Raw genomic sequence first — 18,316 nt, forward strand, 5'->3', positions numbered from 1 at the left:
CTTAGCCTAGTATAATTATTAAGCCCAGTTGTGTTACCAGTCCGTAGAAAGGGGAAAAAGGAAGTTGCTGTGCAGTTCGCAGTTTTGTGTCGTCTTGCTGGTTTCGGTTGAGCTGTGTAGCTCAGTTGCTGGCTGAAGTTTGCAAGCAGGACATCGAGTCGCTGCTAGGACGTTGGTAGAGCTTGGAGGGCGAGGAGGTTTCCTTGGTGAGATGAGCTGGAAGCTGCACCTTTGTGCTCCTCTCGAAGAGTTGGATGGGAAGAGAAGATGTGAGCTGGAGAAGAGGCTCCACAGCCTTCCCTCCTGTGGAAGGATTGTAGGAAGAGGATGAAGAGGCTCGACCGCCTTCTCTCCTTGGAGGGAGTGTAGAAAGAGGGCAGAAGAGTTGGAGAACCTGGCTTATATTGGCCCGGTGACCTCACAGGTCATGGGGTCCAGAGTGACCAATGGGAGTTGAAACCTGTGTCCCTTGCTCTGGTTTTTGATGGCCCCTGGGAGACTGAGTCTTGGAGGAACATGCGGCTTCAGGCTCTTGACTGAACATGTAGGCCGAAGTGTGGTTTCACAAAGAACCATGGCCCAACAAAGACATAAAACACAACCACAATGACGATAAAGATGTTAAACAACTACAGAGAGACAATGTGAAGACACGCAAAACTACAATGACGACACACAGACAACAAAAGATCAGAATAACAGAAAACAGGAAAGAAAAACACCACAAAGACACAAAATCAAAGAGAGAAGAGAAGAGAAACACCTGAAGTCGAGCGTTTTACGTGTGTGTGTGTGTGTGTGTGTGTGTGTGTGTGTGTGTGTGTGTGTGTGTGTGTGTGTGTGTGTGTGTGTGTGTGTGTGGTTAGAGCCCATCACGTATATTAGCTTCACAGCTCAGGGACAGTAACATGGATTATATCCAGATTATTGAGGGGAATCATCATATTACACGTGTCAGCTGTTGTTGTTCAATGGACCAAAATCACAGAGCGAACAAAACACAAACAAAACAAATAAACTAAAACCCTGACGACCACGTGTCAATGTGAAGAACTTATAAAACCTGTTTCATGTCCGTTATTAAAACCACTGGAAACATCTCCAGGGCTTTTCTGTGTGGAGTCTGATTCCCTCCAGTCTTCGTCTTCGTCCTCCCACAGTTCAGGGGACTCGCAGGTTTCGACTGTAGATTCACGGTTTGTGAACATGAATGATTTGTAGATATGGAAATCATCAGTCAGGATTAAATAGACTTACAGCCTAGAGGAGAAATGACTTGTGCACGGACTGAGGTTCAGAACATCTCGATACCAACGACTTTATCCATTTCATGTGGTCACTCACCAACACAACAGATTCCCAGTGAACATGATTCTCGTTCTCCAGGAGGATGAAGAGTTTATTTAACACAACAACAAGAGAAGAAACTGTTTCAACGTTTTACAGACTGAAGAGGTTTGTGAAGAAGTTTGTGAAGACGAAGGTGAAACTCGCTCTCTAACTGCAGTAACGTGTTGACAGGTCGAGACATTTGGTTTTAATGACGCAGTCGGTTTGACTCCATGTGTCGCTGCCTCCTCCGACGTGAAGCTGCTCAGGAGCCGTAACTCAGCTGCTCCACATGTTCGAGAATCTCAGCTCGGATTTAAACTCGTCTTCTCTTTCAACGCTGCTCTTCTTATGGGGGGAAGCACTGACTTGCCAAATTCCTTTTCACCTTATGCAAATCTCCACCACAATGACGACTGTTGCACAGTGTTGTGTACGGTACGCCCGCTGACACAACGTGCCGCAGCCCAACGCACAGCGCTCCCTTCAGGTTTTCACGGCGCCGTAGCTGCACGAGTAGCTTGACACCAGGGAGCCAGGGATGAATAATACATGTGTGTTACTTCACCCAAACGTATGAATAATTCCGGACGGGGCAGGAGGCGGTGCAGGGGAACAGGGAGGCACGATGACCATGTTCTCTGCGCCACCGCCCGCTGGCTGGTTCCATCTAAACAACACAGGCTCACAGTGCTGAACGCATCAGGTCTGAATCCGTTACAGTACAGAGACACTGCTCAGATAAACAAAGGGAGACACTCAGCGTAGGTAGATCTTCTGTAGCTGCTGATACAAAGCCCCCCCCCCCGGCAGAGGCCTGGATTCAACAAGTTGAATTGGAAGCAGGGAGAAGGAGCCGGAGCCGTGTGGGAGTGTTTCTGCACCGAGGCTCCAGATTACACCGAACATCTAATCCAGTGGCCCGACCGCTCACAGGCCGGAGAGGTTTCAGGGTCTGAGAGGGTTTTAGAGTTTGGCATCGTGATCCAGACACAAGAGAGGAGAGTTCCTCCTCCGAAGGCCTCTGCAAACCAGTTTCTGTAATCCGTCACCCAGCTGAAGTCCTTGCACACCTCGAGTCTAATGAGATTTATTATTCTATTTGTTCCAGAAATCAGCAGCAGGAGATAAAATGGAGTTGGGCAGTGCAGGATCTCCTGGTCCTCTCACTTCCCTGAGCGGAGAAAAGGAAAATATTGGGTCCAACCGATCCTGAGAAGACGTGAATTTCACCATCTGATCGAGATGTGCGATGAACGAGCTCGTGTTTATTTATGAAACGTGAAAATACGAACTCTGTGTCCGAAGAACTTTACACTCACGCTTTACACGCAGCTGCAAAGACTGACCACATTTCTTTATTTCTATGATGCCGCCATGTTCCCTCCTTTAAAAACACTATATGATTTATTAACGCTTCATACGATCTGATGCACGTGTGTATTCACAATAGATTTAATATGTTAAATGACGTACGACTGATTTAAAGCTCTGAAAGTGAATATTAATGCCTTGATAACATCTCACTGTGTAAACTCAGGAGTTAATGACACAGTTTATTAATTAATATCGTGAGTGAAGTTATCAGTTATGTAACTTCTCCTACTTTGAGCTTCCGACTTCTTCCAAAACAAAGCACAGCTGCAGGGATGATGCAAATTCCAGTGTCAAATAATTAACTGATTAACTTTAACCTGCTGATGCTTCAGTGTTTAAAGAGCCGTGAACGCCCCCCCCCCCTTGCAGCTTCAGCTCGTGGCTTGTTGATCTTCTCTTGGACAGACGCCATCACGGAGCCGCTCACCTCGGGTGTTTCCTGTCGCTGCTGTCGGGATTCGCTCCGCCGGCTGTTTTCTCTGCAGAGGTGTCGTAGTGACTCCTCTGTCTCGTGTCGGCCGTGACGACGGGGAGAGGAAACTCATCTGCAGCAAGAAAAACCCATCGTTCAAACCTGTCGGCAGAAACGCTCATCAGCACATCCTCGTCCTTCACTTCCACCCTCTCCTCTCCTTTCCTTCCCTCTCCTCTCATTTCCTTTCCTTATTTCTATTCTTATACTACAGGTACTGATTGGAGCGTTTAACTTAAAGAATAATTACCACATCATTGATCGGAGCCACTATTCTAAAGTTTCAAAAAGGACATTTATAGATACAACAGCTTCTATTTGTAGTATAATGGATCATAATCACAAAACCATAAGTTGTTTGAATCACCTCTGACCTTCAATGACATGTTGTGATTCCCAGTGAAGTCTGAGTGACGCTCCTGTTCTTTCTGCTGGTGGAGAAGTGACAGGCAGCAGAGAGAGAGCACCATGACATTTACCAAAGGTCACAGGCAGGATTTGAACCCACGATATCATCATACGCACCTTGGTCCGAGCGCCACCAACGCCAGGATGAATCCTCCTCCTCCTCCTCCTCCTCCTCTCTGACTGACTCGTCCTCTGAAGGTCAACACAAGATTAATGAGCTGATTGCTGACGGAGGAAACGTGTCCGACACCGCGGCCTTCCTGTCTCCGTCCTCCTGTAATGATCATTTCTCTTATCTACACAGACTCTCTCCCAGCAGGAGGTTCTGAAACAGTCTGGAGGACGAACCTGCCCCCCCACGTTTTCCCCCGTGGGGGGTTTGGTTCACTTTTCATGCAGGAGCAGTTTTCACTTTTTTACAGACTTTCATTGATCTGATTTATTCTGCAAGAACATTTTCTGTTTCAGAATCAGTTCTCCGTTCTGTGGACAGATCTGGGAACTGGTCCCTCCTGGTCTTTGAGGAGACATGTGTTGTTTTCTTCAGTGTTTCAGTGAGTAAACAGATAAATGTTATAATGCTGTTGAATAAATGAAACTGGATTGATTAGATATTATTCGGGGTCAGTACCTGTGAAGGGTCTGAGTGGGGAGGTGGGTCCCCTTCAGAAGGGGGGCAGACACTATCAAGGTATCACACTGTCCAGCCTCCAGGGGAAGGTCTATGCCAGGGTCCTGGAGAAGAGTCTCTGACCGATTCAGACAGAGCAACACAGATTCCATTCTGTCAAGGGGGGTCACGGTTTGTGGACTTGAAGAAGGTGTATGACTGAACCCAGGGAACCTGGTGCAGAGTAATGCAGACTCAGACTCAGCCAAGCAGCTGGGAGGAGATCAGCACCTCCAACCCCGGGGCCATGATCATGTGAAGCTTTTCAACCAGTAGATCTAGATTCACATCCAAACCCTGAGATGAGCAGAATGATTTCATGGATACAAGCGGCCGAAATTGGTTTTCTCCATCCGGTGGCTGGGCTCAGCCAGGGTGAGTGAGCTCGGAGTCGAGCTGCTGCTCCTTCTCGTGAAAAGGGAGAGAGGTGGTTCAGGCATTTCATCAGGAGGTCTCCTGGTGCTTTACATCCCATTTGGCTGAGGAATGGCTCAGGATGGAAGAGGAGCTGGAAAGTGTTGCTGGGAAGTTGGATATCTATAAAACCCTCTTTTCATTTTCTGACATTGTTTCCATTTGTTTGCATTTTGCTTCTGTCTCTTTAATGAGACTTCAGCTCTGCAGTTACGTCACAGACCCCCTGCACTTCCTGTTAATATTTAACTTTCACTTTCACGCGAGCAGAACTTCCTCTGAACATTGAACACTCAGCAGATCACAAACATATTCAAGCAGCTATTTTACACCAAGTCTCTTGTCTGTGTGAGCTTGTTGCTGCCAAATGACTTTTGACCAGTTATCAAATCCAAGGCTTGAATTACTTTTTACAATCGTGTCCTGACACACCAGAGAAACCAGGAAGCATCTGTTCCTCCCTGAAGAGACGCAGGCTGAAAACCAGACGATCACATTCACCTTCCAAACCAAACTAAACCAAACCAGACCAAACGTCCTGAGTGAGTCCAGCTACAGGAGAGAAGAGTCAAACTACAACCTGCCGACGCTCCACACACTGACCGTGAGTTTAACAAACACCTCGACTCAGACAGGAAGTAAACCTCAGTGAACCACGTGGAGCTGTGACTGACTGACTGTCTGTTTTCAGCTTCACCTGGAGACTCAATGGCTTCCAGATCAGAAGAGGATCTCTGCTGTCCCGTCTGCCATGATGTCTTCAGAGATCCTGTTCTTCTGTTATGTAGCCACAGCTTCTGTAAAGACTGTTTGAAGAGCTGGTGGAAAGACAAAGAAGTAAAAGTGTGTCCACTTTGTAAGAGAAGATCTTCAATGGAGGAACCACCTTGTAACCTGGCGTTAAAGAACCTGTGTGAGACCTTCTTACAGGAGAGAGATCAGAGCTCTTCACATGCTCTCTGCAGTCTGCACTCAGAGAAACTCAGACTCTTCTGTCTGGACCATCAGCAGCCAGTGTGTCTCGTCTGCAGAGATTCAGAAAAACACACCGACCACAGATTCAGACCCATCGATGAAGCTGCACCACAACACAAGAAGCAGCTTCAGGAAACTCTGGAGCCCTTGAAGAAGAAGTTACAGTGTTTTGAACGTGTTAAAGTAAAGTGTGAACAAACAGCAGAACACATTAAGGTCCAGGCCGGACTCACAGAGACGCAGATCAAGGAGCAGTTTAAAAAGCTTCATCAGTTTCTGGAGGAGGAAGAGGAGGCCAGGATGGCTGCACTGAAGGAGGAAGAGGAGCAGAAGAGTCGGATGATGAAGGAGAAGATTGAGTCTCTGAGCAGAGACATAACGGCTCTTTCAGACACAATCAGAACCACAGAGGACGAGCTGAGAGCTGAAGACGCCTCGCTCCTGCTCAACTACAAGGCTGCAGTGGAACGAGTCCAGCAGCGCCCCCTGCTGGATGATCCACAGCTGGCCTCAGGAGCTCTGATAGACGAGGCCAAACATCTGGGCAACCTGAGCTTCAACATCTGGAACAAGATGAAGGACGTGGTCTCCTACAGTCCTGTGGTTCTGGACCCAAACTCTGCTCATCCAGAACTCGTCCTGTCTGAAGATCTGACCAGTTTGAGACGAGGAAAGAGACAGAAGCTTCCTGACAATCCAGAGAGGTTTGATTATTACTTCTCAGTCCTGGGATCTGAGGGTTTTAACTCAGGGACTCACAGCTGGGACGTCCTGGTTGGAGACAGTACACGCTGGACAGTGGGTGTAAGAGCAGAGTCTGTCCAGAGGAAGGGAAACAAACTGTCTGAATCATGGAGAATAAGGTTCCGTGAAGGTAAATACAAAGCAGAGTCACCATCAGCATCATCTCGTCTCTCTGTGCAGAAGATCCAGAGGATCAGAGTGAAACTGGACTGGAACAGAGGAGAACTGTCGTTCTCTGATCCTGATACTAACAAACACATTCACACCTTCACACACACTTTCACTCAGAAGATGTTTCCATACTTTAACACTGGAGATCACTTGAAGCTGTTACCTGTGAATGTCTCTGTGACGCTGGATCAGAGCAGTTAGAGAGAAAGATTTTATTCATCATGTTTATTTCTTCAAGAGAAATCTGCTGAATTTAAAAGTTAAACTCGTTATTCTAAAGCTTTGTTTATTTCTCCTTTTACTTCTCACTCGTTTTTATTTCTCCTGTCGACTTTTCCACGTGTGTAAAAAGATTTCATTATTTTCTGATCTTTATCTTTGGTTTGTTTTTTACTTTCATGGAAAATGTTTTCTATCATTTAGATTTTGTGTGGATCCATGAAGTCGAGCAAACTGATGAAGATCCACATAAAAACACATTTATCAATAACAGCTGATCATTGTTCACATTCAACAAACTTTATTAAAACTCACACATGAGACATGATTCATGTTTAATCACATAAAGTCTGTTCACATATGAAATAATCCAACATATATGAACATTTGTCTGTTTGATGTGATGAAGCCAAAATGATTCTGTCTGTAAAAGTGTTTATTCAACAGCAGCCTAGTGATGTGATTTTAATATTGTGATCAAAATAATAAAAACTATGAAACAGAAACAGAGTTCTGACCTTTTTTAAGTTGAAATGTAAATATAACATTATCTGTCATTAAGTAGGATTTAACACTCAGATAGTTTCAGGTTTTTAAATTGAGTTATATTTAAGATAGAAAACCCCCACAAAGACACAAAATCAATGTGTGTGTGTGTGTGTGTGTGTGTTGCCTTTGGTGTAAATTTGGAGAAGTGTCACTTCACTAAGCAAGTTTTCTTCTCGTGGTTTTTCTTATTTCCGTTTTCCAGATGTCACACTTGCCTGCACACGTGATGACACACACACACACAGACAGACACACACACGTCACACCGTCTTTACAGTAAGTCATTAGTGAGTTTGCATCACACACAGTTATCATGCGAGAATCCTCCCATCTGCTCACACTCCTGCCCGGCCTCATTACCGGGGGCTCCCGTCGATAACAGACTCCTGCTTCTGTTTTTAAAGGCTCCATAAATTATTCAGTAATTAAGAGGTTTGTGCTGTTGCCTTTATTCAGAAAGTCTGCCTCCTCCTCCTCCTCCTCCTCCTCCTCCTCCTCCTCCTGCTGACAGCTCTGCAGGAGGAGACGTGACACATGAAACAGGGAAACTCCTGGTGGAGCCGCAGTCAACGTTTCTTCTTCTGTTTTATTGACCTTTTCATTTGCACAATCTTGTTTTCTGCAACTGGGGAAATCTACGGATGAAATATTAATATTGTGATGTGAGAATATTTTACCTGGGACCTTTTCCTTCATCTGATAAAATGACATTGTCCTGTCGGTGGATTTAAATTAAATTGGGGCCAAAGGACAAGTGGATGCAGAGTTAGTTCACAAATAAGTATTTTAACAGTTAATCTAATAAAACTAGTGCTAAATATATGTGTCAGATGTTCTTCTTCTAAATATGTCTGTTATTTTTCATAAAGATCCATGAATTATTTCTCTGGGAAACTGTAAATGGTTCAAATTACATCTCACAATATCCCAGAAAGTCCTGCATCTCCCCCCCCCCGATCCAGATTCACACCAGGTTTCAAATCTGGTCAACACTTCATATTGTTAGAAGAATGAAAGGAGCGAAGATGACGTCTGATAATCTGAACCAAAGTGAAAAACCTCATGGATCTAAACACCAGAAAATATCCATTTGTTTTAATGTGGAATTATTTCCTGGGAACTGGAGAAAAAGGGTCAATCTATTTATAGTTCCTCTGTCTTCTACTCCTTCTCTTTCATTTCTCAGCCTTCTATTTATTCTCTCTCACTTCTTCTCCTCCCTCCTCATCCTTCTCTCTTCCATTACTCACGTTTACATTCTCTCGTCCCCATTTCATCTTCCATCATACCCTCCTCCTTCATCCTCCTCTCTTTCCTCCTCCCCTCCTCAGGGTTCTGGTTATGTAAGAGCTTAGCGTGTTGATGTGATGCAAATGGAAGAGTGAAGGCTGCCAAGCTGAACACGCACGAACGCACACGCACACACACACACGCACACGCACACACCTGTGTAAATCCTTGAACGTATATGGACGCTTGGACATTATGATTAGATTTTCTGTCAATCTTCCGTAATTGTTTAATTGACTCACTAATGTAATCACTTGTAGACGTAGGATTATTTTTAGTTGACTCTTAGTTGACCGTCATGTTTCATCCTGTCTGTTTGTTGTGGTGAAAGTTTTGGACAAGAACGAACTCATTCGATTCTGGATCTGAACAGAGGAGGAAGATCCAGGAATGTGGTTTCAACGTCTTCAACAATGTGAGACGGGAGGTTTTTGGACATTTGACATTGTGAGACCTGGTGCAGCTTGATTGGAGGTAAGGGACGGTCGGTCCTTCATGTGTGAAACTGTCTCACAGTAAAAGAGTCTTCTCTTCACATTCCCTCATGTTGTGGCTCCATGGTTCTGCTGCTGTGGTCAAACGGAGACCCGGTGCAGTCAGCGTTACACCAACCTACCGAGCTGCACATTGAAATCACACAAACCAGACTCACCAGCGTCTGTGGGGGGGAAGTGAACACTGGCTGCCCGGCGACCACTCGGCCCCAGTCCCACTCTAATAGGCCCATTAGTCACAGAAACAGACTGTGAGTGATTATGAGCAATCAGGCTGTACAGGGAAAGAGCACCGAGGGAGATGGAGGCTGGGAGAGGGGAGAGGAGGAGGAGAAGGAAACAGGAGGTGGAAGCAGAGGGGACAGTAACAGAGAGAAAAGAGGAGGCGGGGAGCACGGAGGCCGAGAGGAGGACGAGGAGGACGAGCAGGACGAGCAGGAGGAGCAGGACGTCCCTGAGCTGCGATTATCGCTCCGCACGAAAAGGTTAATGAAGTCATTCAGAGAGGAAAAATAAAACATTGATCGTCTCTTCAGCCTCCGACCGAGAATCAGACAGATCGAAGGAAACCGGCTCAAATTCAGAGGAGGACGGTGCTGAAGAAAATCATTTGTCGACATCAGCATGGAGGGGAAACACAGTGTGTGTTTAACGTGTGTGTGTGTGTGTGTGTGGTTAAAAAGCCTCCACCATCGACTCCACCACAGCATGAAGCACTATGGCCGCGGTTGCCATGGCTACGGTGAACGCAGCCCGGAGGTGGGTTCTCGTTAAGGAGTTAATTACCTGCCCAGATATTTTTTAACCTTTGGCTGACGAGGTCGTTCGGAGCTGGTCACCGTCGGAGACAGAATAAAACAAACATTTAAATAAAGAGTGAAAAGGTGAAAGTTGAGATTTGCTAATAAGTGAACAACTTTGTTTACCTTCCATTTTTCTGCAGGTGAAATTATTTATATAGATGAATGTAGATTATTTCTTTATGTCTATTTAGCTATTTTACCTTCTCTGTATATTTACATTTTCTATTAAGATGTATTTATTGAGGCACAGTTTAATTTATGGCAAATATATATTCTATATTAAGTTCTAATGCATTTACCTGACGATCCTCTGATCCAACGAACTGAATCTCCGTCCTCCTGTCACCAGTTGAGCTGCATCGCGGTGAATAATCACAGTAAACATGATCACAATAATAATGACGGTAATTGCCTCCTCGCGCTGCCAGCGGCCCGGTTTGTTTTCTGATCCCTCTTCACAGGAGTCATTTTGGTCTAATGGTCCGTTTAATCTGCCTCTTTCTCTTCTCCTCCTCCTCCTCCCTCCCTCTCTCCATCTTTGTTTCCTCCTTCTTTGTCTGAAACGGAGCGAGTAACTAACACTAAACGAGATAAAAGAGGCTCTGATTTGCTTCTGAGAGGCTGATATGCACATAATTCTCATGAGGGAATAACGGAGCTGATCGTTCTTTTGTTCTTCTGTTTGTTACAAATCTAATTCGACAGACCTCTGCTTTATACTTTCACTTGGTTTAAAAAGTTCCTTTATGTGATTTAAACCCCTGAAACCAGCGACTGATCACAACACAATCGAAATTTAATTGAATGAACACAAACGAGGTAAATAAATGTCTTTCATTAGTATGATATCAAATGTTTGCTTTGGTTTGCAGCTCTTAAAAGAAAAGTTCGGGCCACGTTGAGGAGAGAAGATAATCTGAGATTTTAAGAACAAGGCTGTAATATTACAACAAGTTGTTATTAAATGAGGAAAGAGTCATGATGTTATGAGAATAAAATCTTAAACAAGAAAAAAAGTCAGTAAAAGAATAAATTCATATTTAAATGTGAAAAATGAGGATAAAGTTGAACTAAGACAAGAAGAATTCTCCACATTCCTCATTTGAATGCTACAGGCTGATCTTCAGATGTTCCCTAAAATTCTGACTTTATTCTCATAACATTACGACTTTATTCTTGCGATGTTATGATTAAAACATCTTTCCTCCCTGTAAGTGGCCCTGATCCTCGGTGTAATACATCTCCACCCTTCGTCAGCCGCTCGTCTTCCCTCTCACCTGCTCTGTGTTCGAGGACAGAAGCTGTAAACTCATTATCCGCGAGCTCCTGTTAAATCACTTCTCTAATGAACAGCAGCCGAGGTGAATAAGAACATAATGATTTTAGAGCCTCGACGATTCTCCCACGTCGACGAATGCAAATGAGGTTTGTAGTGAATCCTAATCAAGTGTAAAGAGAAATAATTTCGCCCAATCAAACACTGGGATTCCTGCTGCTGCGTTTACACTCTGCACTCGTCTATATTATTTATGTGGAGATTAATTTGATTTAATCGACTGTGTAAATATTAGTCTCCACTGGAATTAATTAGAGGATGAAATAACGAGGCGTGAGGCTGAGCAGAAAGTAAACTGAGATCTGCATCGTGGCTGAGAAAGATTCTGTTTCCTGCACCGGGAGTAAAAAAACACACAACGTTCCAGGTGAGGTGATGAACGTGCACGACTCTTTTGGACATTCTCCAGGGTTTTGATTTTGCAGGAGAGACTCTGGAGAATGTGCAGGTGTGAAAACAGCGTCTGCGACTGTCTGTAATTCCACCGACGTCCTGATATCCAGATGCTCGACGTCAACATCCAACATCTTCACACACGACACACGTGCAAACACTTGAGGGACGAGGAAACGTTTCTTTTTCTCACGTAGTGAAATCTTTACTTTAGCAGCAAACTCACACAACAGTATGCAGGTTGTAACATCAGCAGCAGCAGCAGAGGCGTTCAGGGACGCCTCGTTAAACACTGTTGTGTGTGTGTGTGTGTGTGTGTGTGTGTGTGTGTGTGTGTGGACACAGTGAAAAGGCCACAATCACTTTCACCTCTCAAGTGTCATTACTCCAACACAAAAAATCATAAAACCTTAAATAGAAAATAGATCTTCTCTCTGACGGGGCTCCCTCCTTCCACTGGAAAAAACATCGCCCCCCCCCCCCGACTCTAAACGCCTCTGTGGACATCGTAAAGCATGATTAACTCAAAAGGAAAAGATACGACCTCGTTAAATTAAATCGGTTCTGTCACAAAATAATCAGGAAAAGCCCAAACTGAATTACCAGCAAAATAAAAAATGCACTAAAATCTCACTATTTCAGATTCAACAACAAACATTGACCTGGGATTTCTTGTTCGAAGGCGTCGTCGCTGTGAGACTTTGGCTTCGGAGACGCAGGCGGCTCGCGTCCGTCCACCAATCACAGAAGGCTTTAAATCTACCTGAAAAAATACAATCGGCCAATCACTGGTAGCAATGATTGATCCCACGCTCCCTGATTGGCAGAAGCTTGTTTGGAGAGCGTGTTGCTGCGGAGAGACGCTGAAGTGTAGGAACTCGGTTCGGAGGTCGACAGGAAGTTGTTCACGTCGCTGCCTGTTAAGTACTCGAGTGATAAGTGCAGCTTGAAGGATGAAGACAGTTTGTTCCACTTGTGTTTCCGGTGACTAAACGATGGAAAAGGTTAAAACCAGGAGAGGAATCCTGCAGAGAGACGACCGCAGCATGTCTCTCTTTAATGATCGTTGCTTTAGCAGCATTTAAATGACTGGTTTTCACCGTGAAGTATTAAAACACAGTCATGTATATGTTATTAAAACAGTTGCATGTAACCTAACTGTATGAATGTTTGTCCCAGTTGAACTTCCTTCCTTCGCAGTGTCGGCACTATCCCTCCTTTCCACTCCCCCCCCCCCCTCCTCTGTCCGCTCTGTGCGTCCAGGCCGAACTGGACGAGGAGGAGCGGGAGTTTTTATTCTTCCTCTCGGCTTCACAGTTCTCATCCGTGGCTGCAGCCATTTTGTTTCCCTTTGTCGTGAACACGTGATGCAGTCGGGGATCCAAAATGGAGCGAACCCACAACAGATAATGAGCCGAGGAGGCCGAAGCTAGAATCCCTCGTCGTACTCTCCATCGCAGCCGTAATCTGGAGGAGAGAAGGAGAAGTTAAATGTCGCAAGTGTTATTTTAAAATCCAGGAGAAACATGGAACAAGGCAAAAGGTTTTACTGGACGACGGCCTCACGCTCAGGTTCCACAGATTTGTGGTGAAATGAAATAAAAGTTTCAACACTGAGGCCCCGCGTCTGACCCTGACCTTTGACCTCTCAGGGGAGTCACGGACTACAAACAAAGAGTTTCCACTACAGGAATCTATTAAGAAGCTTGTTTTCTTTACTGCGGCCGAGTCAGAGACCTTAAAGTTTAACAGCCACAGACGTAAAGTGGAGAAATTGAATCTTAGCGACGGCTCATTAAAACTCAGCAGGAGTCGGAGCAGGAAACGGAGCCGTGACCCCGAGCGGCAGATTCATTAAAAAAAACTCTTTCACAGTCAGAAGCTGCGTCAGCGTCAGAGAAATTCAAACGTTCAAATGCAGAGATGGAGAAGATGAAGATTATCTTTTTAATAATCATCACGATGTTTTAACTTCAATCAGTGCGAGAGTCTGTCTCAACTTTTATCTTGCGTCAAACACAGAAACATTATTAGTTGATTAATCACTTTATTTTCATAATAATTGTTTTACTTTGTTTTAATGTCGACTGTGAAACTTGTGACGTGAGGTTTGACCACGTTTTTACATCAAATCACGTCAAATAACTAATTAAAAACAAACAAACAAACAAAAACTACCTCAAATGACAGAAACCATCTTTGACAAACATTCACTTGATGTGTGCTTTGACTCTTTAGGTCCATGACCCATCTGCTAACATGGAGGAGGCGGGGCTCATGACCTACACTGCAGGGACCGAGGAGGAATCGAGATCTGATCAAACTTCGAACTCACCGTTGCTGCCCATCATCTCCATGGCGCTCATGCAGGGGTCCTCTTCCTCCTCCTCTTCCTCATCAGCAGCCTCATCGTAGACGACCGGCCCGCTCTCCACCAGCACTCCGACCGCGGGGTCTCCCACCGGCACCGGCAGGGGGTTGGAGGAGCCAACCTGAGGAAACAGGAAATATTGTCGTTTTTGTGCGTCGTTCTGTATTTTTAATATTTTCCTCCGCGTGACATGAAGGAAAATTTCCTCCCCGAGGGAAATCTAAACTCGATGTCAACTCACCTGCCCCACTTCCTCTAAACTGATATAAAAATAATGAACATGGAGCTGCAGGGGGCGGGAGGAGTGTGCACGCTGCGGCGAGGAGACATTTCATCTGCTGCAGCATCTGCACATACGACTAAACACAGAATCAGAGCGGAACCACGACCTTTATTATCTAATATTACATCTAAATTAAGGTTCTGACTTCTTCGCAATCTGTTCCAGTCTGTGTCGAACAGAACGGGTCGGAGGTCAAACGCAGCCTCGGGGCAAAGGCGCCCGTCAGCGTTCACGGAGAGAGCGTGTCAAATCAAAGTGAAGGGGTGAGGGTGAACGGGGGGGCAACGAGGTAATCAGAGCGTCTTCTTCTGCATTTCACCACGTTTAGATTTCACACGAGCTGTCAAACGTTCACGCATCAATATGACGACTTCCTGCCCCGCGGGCGACTGCAGGTGATTCTGTAACCAGGAGGATTTTCCTGCTGGGAGACAAACATGGAGCCTGAAACACGAGGACACGCTGGCAGCAGCAGAGGGAGGAAACAAACAGCCGGTGTCATGGAGCTCTGCTGCAGAGGCTGGAGACGACAGAGACGACAGAGACGACAGAGACGACAGAGACCAGAGGATCTGAACAGAGGAAACCACGACTGAATAACAGTCAGAGCGGAGCTGCCAGGATGAATGTTCCACTTTGTATCTGACCACCAGAAGGATCAGAGTTCCAGAGACACTAAAAACACAAACACTTATCATTTATCTTTTCTAATTCACCACGGTCACATTCACAGGCAGAAATAATTATTATAAATAAATAAAAACCTGTTTTCATCTAAGATCTCATCAAAAAAAACGAAAGAGGGAAATTTATATTTAATAGTTGTATGATGTGTTTTCAGTGTTTCTTTCCTCTTGTGCTTCATATAGTGTTTTTGTGAATGTGAAAGTTCTGCAAAGTTAAAAAGTCTAAAGTCTGTGGAAGCTCGTCTCCTGCACAGAAAACACTGAAGCTCCTGAAACTCTTCTGCAAGATTTTTGTTTTTTCTCATCATTTCTTCAGGAAGAAAATAATCTAAATAGACAAACTGATAAATTCAGATTTTCCGTTTTTGCAATAAAAAGAATCACTTTCCTTTCAGCTGAGTATAAAACTGGAGGAGAAGCAGGTGGAGGGTCGCTCTGTGACGGAGAGATATTTCCCCGGCAACAGCCTGTTGGAGTCCCTGCTGAGGCCCTGCTTCCTCCTGCTTCCTCCTGCTTTCCCTGCCCTGCTTCCTCCTGCTTCCTCCTGCTTCCTCCTGCTGAGGCCCTGCTTTCTCCTGCTTCCTCCTGCTTCCCCCTGCTGAGGCCCTGCTTTCTCCTGCTTCCTCCTGCTGAGGCCCTGCTTCCTCCTGCTTCCTCCTGCTTCCTCCTGCTTCCTCCTGCTGAGGCCCTGCTTCCTCCTGCTTCCTCCTGCTTCCTCTTCCTCCTGCTTCCTCCTGCTGAGGCCCTGCTTCCTCCTGCTTCCTCCCTGCTTCCTCCTGCTTTCTCTCCTCCTGCTTCCCCCTGCTTCCTCCCTGCTTTCTCCTGCTTTCTCCTGCTTCCTCCTGCTTCCCCCTGCTTCCTCCTGCTTCCCCTGCTTTCTCCTGCTTCCCCCCTGCTTCCTCCTGGTCCTGCTTTCTCTGCTCTCCTGCTTTCTCCTGCTTCCTCTTGCTTCCCCCTGCTGCCGTCTCTTCCTCCAATTTCCCTTTCATTTCCTCCCACCTCTCTATTATTTCACATTTCCTCTCCACCCTTCCTCACTGCATCCTTCTCTCCTCCCTCCTTCACGGTAACATTAGTGGGTCCGACTCGTCTGTTTCTCTACTGATCAGCGGTTAAACTGCAAAACTAAAACCACAAAGTATCAACCTCTCCTCCCTCCTTCCCCCTGACTTTGTCCTTTAGTTCCCCCCCGCTGAGTTTCCCCCCACCAGGCTGTAAAGAGGCTCCTCATCACAGGAGCTGGACGCCTCATTACCTGCCGCTGAACGCAGGCGGTAATGTGAAGAAATATAAAAAAATAACCATAAACACGCTGCTCCAAACTAATTAGAAGGTGAGAGCTATTACATGGGTCAGGATGAGGAGGGAAACTCATCACCGCTCATATTTACACACAGATAACGTTGCACTGCAAATATCCGCTTGGAGGCAGATACTCAGACCGCTGAGTCTCAGCCGGCCAATCGGAGAGCCGCTCGTTAAGAGCCAACGAGCGACAGGAAGCAGGTTTTACGAGAGCGAGCGTGTTGACGTCTGACGGCTGCAGTTACTCAGAACAGGAACCGAGAGGAAAACGCTCACGTTCAGACACTCAGTGTTTTAACTGGATGAGAACCAGAAAGAATAAATCTCAGTCCAGTGCAGGTCGACCCGAGGTCATCACGTCCCTGTTTTAAAGCTGCTGTTTGGTTCGGGCCACGTCAGGTTCAGACCCGGGGCATCGCCACAGGGTTTCTCCAAAAACTACCGATGTGTGCACATTTTACAAAGACCTTCAAGTCTCTGATTTCTTCAATATGAATTTAAACAGGCTTCTGTGAATGTGTGCATGTGTTTGTTTCCTCTCTGAGTTTCAGTAACGTCTGGGTTTATCGGTTTGAGGCTGAAATCGTCTCCCGACGGCCTGAGAACTTCTCAGAGAATCCAAACAGACTCCGTCATGAATCGCCATGACGATTGCTTGCATAAGCAGACTGCAGCTGGAGCCCCAGAGCGACCGCCAGCCGCTCCGAGCACCTCTCCCGTGACCTCATCACACTTTTCACTTTCCTAAGCCTCTCGCTCTAAATCCCCACATCTCGATCTGCGCTGTGTGCCGCCGCCGCCGCCGTCTCCCCCTCTATGTGCTTTAGAGAGGAGGGGAGAGGTCGGGGGGGAACAGCTGGACCAGTCTCTGTTGGCAGAAATCGACTCATCACTTCTTCTCTGGCTCGTAAACTCACCATTTCCTCCTCTGGCTCGTTTGAAAAATGTACAGACTAATTGCTGGGTCACTGAGGAGGGGGAAGGAAATGGTTTTCTTGTTAAGCGACCAACAGAAACACACACACACACACACACAATCTCTTTTCAATCTGGGCCTGTCACTGCAATGAAATGGCAACATTACATAACAGGAGCTGCGAGCGAGGAGCAGCCTCAGCCAATGGCGGCGGCCGGTTGCCTCCAGTTCCCAGGGGGAGGGGAGGGGGGTTGCTAAGTAACAAGCCTTGTTGACCCGGCCCCTTGTGGCAATGTTTTCTTCCTGGTCGACGGAGCCTGAGCTCCCTGAGCTCCTCCATTCAGAGCTGCCAGCAGCACATGATGGGGGGGGGGCACAAAGACTGAGGAGGAGGAGTGGAGATGAAGGGATGGGAAGGAATGTGGAGGAAGAAGAAATCGCAAAAAAGGAGAATGATGGGAAATGAGTACAGCAGCAGAGGGGAGCGTTAAGAGGAAGCGATGAAGAGGAGAGTGAAGAAGAGGCTGGAGAAGAGTCACTAGTTTTCTAATATCACTAAATAATGTCACTTCATACTAATCTGTGTTGGAGGAGATGAAGCTGTTGTTTCTCACTGGGATGAAAACAGACACATTCATTTTCTCTTTCTCTGCCACGAAATATCCATAAAATCCCGAGCACCCTTTCACATGTTGAACATTTGGAGCTGACATTAAACCATTCGATGTAAGACACAGTCTTTTCTGACAGTTGTTCATCTACTGCTGATGATTTGAGAGTTTCTCGTCCATCTCATCGACACTATGATCTAGTTTGAAAATGCACCAACTCTGCTACAGAATCGTCTGGTGTCCACACGGAGTTTTAGAGCCAATGAAACGATGATGTAGACGCTCACAACCTCTCGCTCATTGGGTCTTTACAGATCAGACGTAGTCTTCACTGATTCGTCAGGCTCCTGTCACACGACTACCTTCCAGAAGAAAACAGTCAGTGTTGAATTCGGTGGTTGGACGAGCTCCAACTGTCGGTCACTATACGCTGTTAACGTGAAAAACTAAATAACTCCTTCACTTTTCTTCTCTGTGGAAAGTGGAACGTGGCAAAAGTT

General features: G+C 45.9%; 2 protein-coding genes across 4 annotated transcripts in view; one reads left to right on the forward strand and one right to left on the reverse strand.

Moving 5' to 3' along the window:
* Positions 1–5,378: 5,378 nt before the first annotated feature.
* Positions 5,379–6,761, forward strand: LOC118116227 (nuclear factor 7, brain-like). The gene has a single exon (XM_035167674.2). It carries the CDS (start codon positions 5,379–5,381, stop codon positions 6,759–6,761), a length of 1,383 nt encoding a protein of 460 aa, XP_035023565.2.
* Positions 6,762–11,823: 5,062 nt separating this feature from the next.
* Positions 11,824–18,316, reverse strand: part of LOC118116225 (transcription factor IIIB 90 kDa subunit) — a 71,728-nt gene continuing 65,235 nt past the window's right edge. For all 3 annotated transcript variants that reach the window (XM_035167671.2, XM_035167672.2, XM_035167670.2), the window contains 2 exons: positions 13,980–14,136; positions 11,824–13,111 (listed from right to left, as the gene is read on the reverse strand). In XM_035167671.2, the coding sequence (XP_035023562.1) occupies positions 13,074–13,111; positions 13,980–14,136 (195 nt within the window). In that variant the 3' untranslated portion in view covers positions 11,824–13,073. The remainder of the gene's footprint in view (positions 13,112–13,979; positions 14,137–18,316) is intronic.

This window comes from Hippoglossus stenolepis, chromosome 10 (assembly GCF_022539355.2).
Source record: "Hippoglossus stenolepis isolate QCI-W04-F060 chromosome 10, HSTE1.2, whole genome shotgun sequence".
Taxonomy (NCBI): domain Eukaryota; kingdom Metazoa; phylum Chordata; class Actinopteri; order Pleuronectiformes; family Pleuronectidae; genus Hippoglossus; species Hippoglossus stenolepis.

Coding starts and splice junctions, on each gene's coding strand:
- LOC118116227 (XM_035167674.2), top strand. CDS start 5,379: ATGGCTTCCAGATCAGAAGAGGATCTCTGCTGTCCCGTCTGCCATGAT.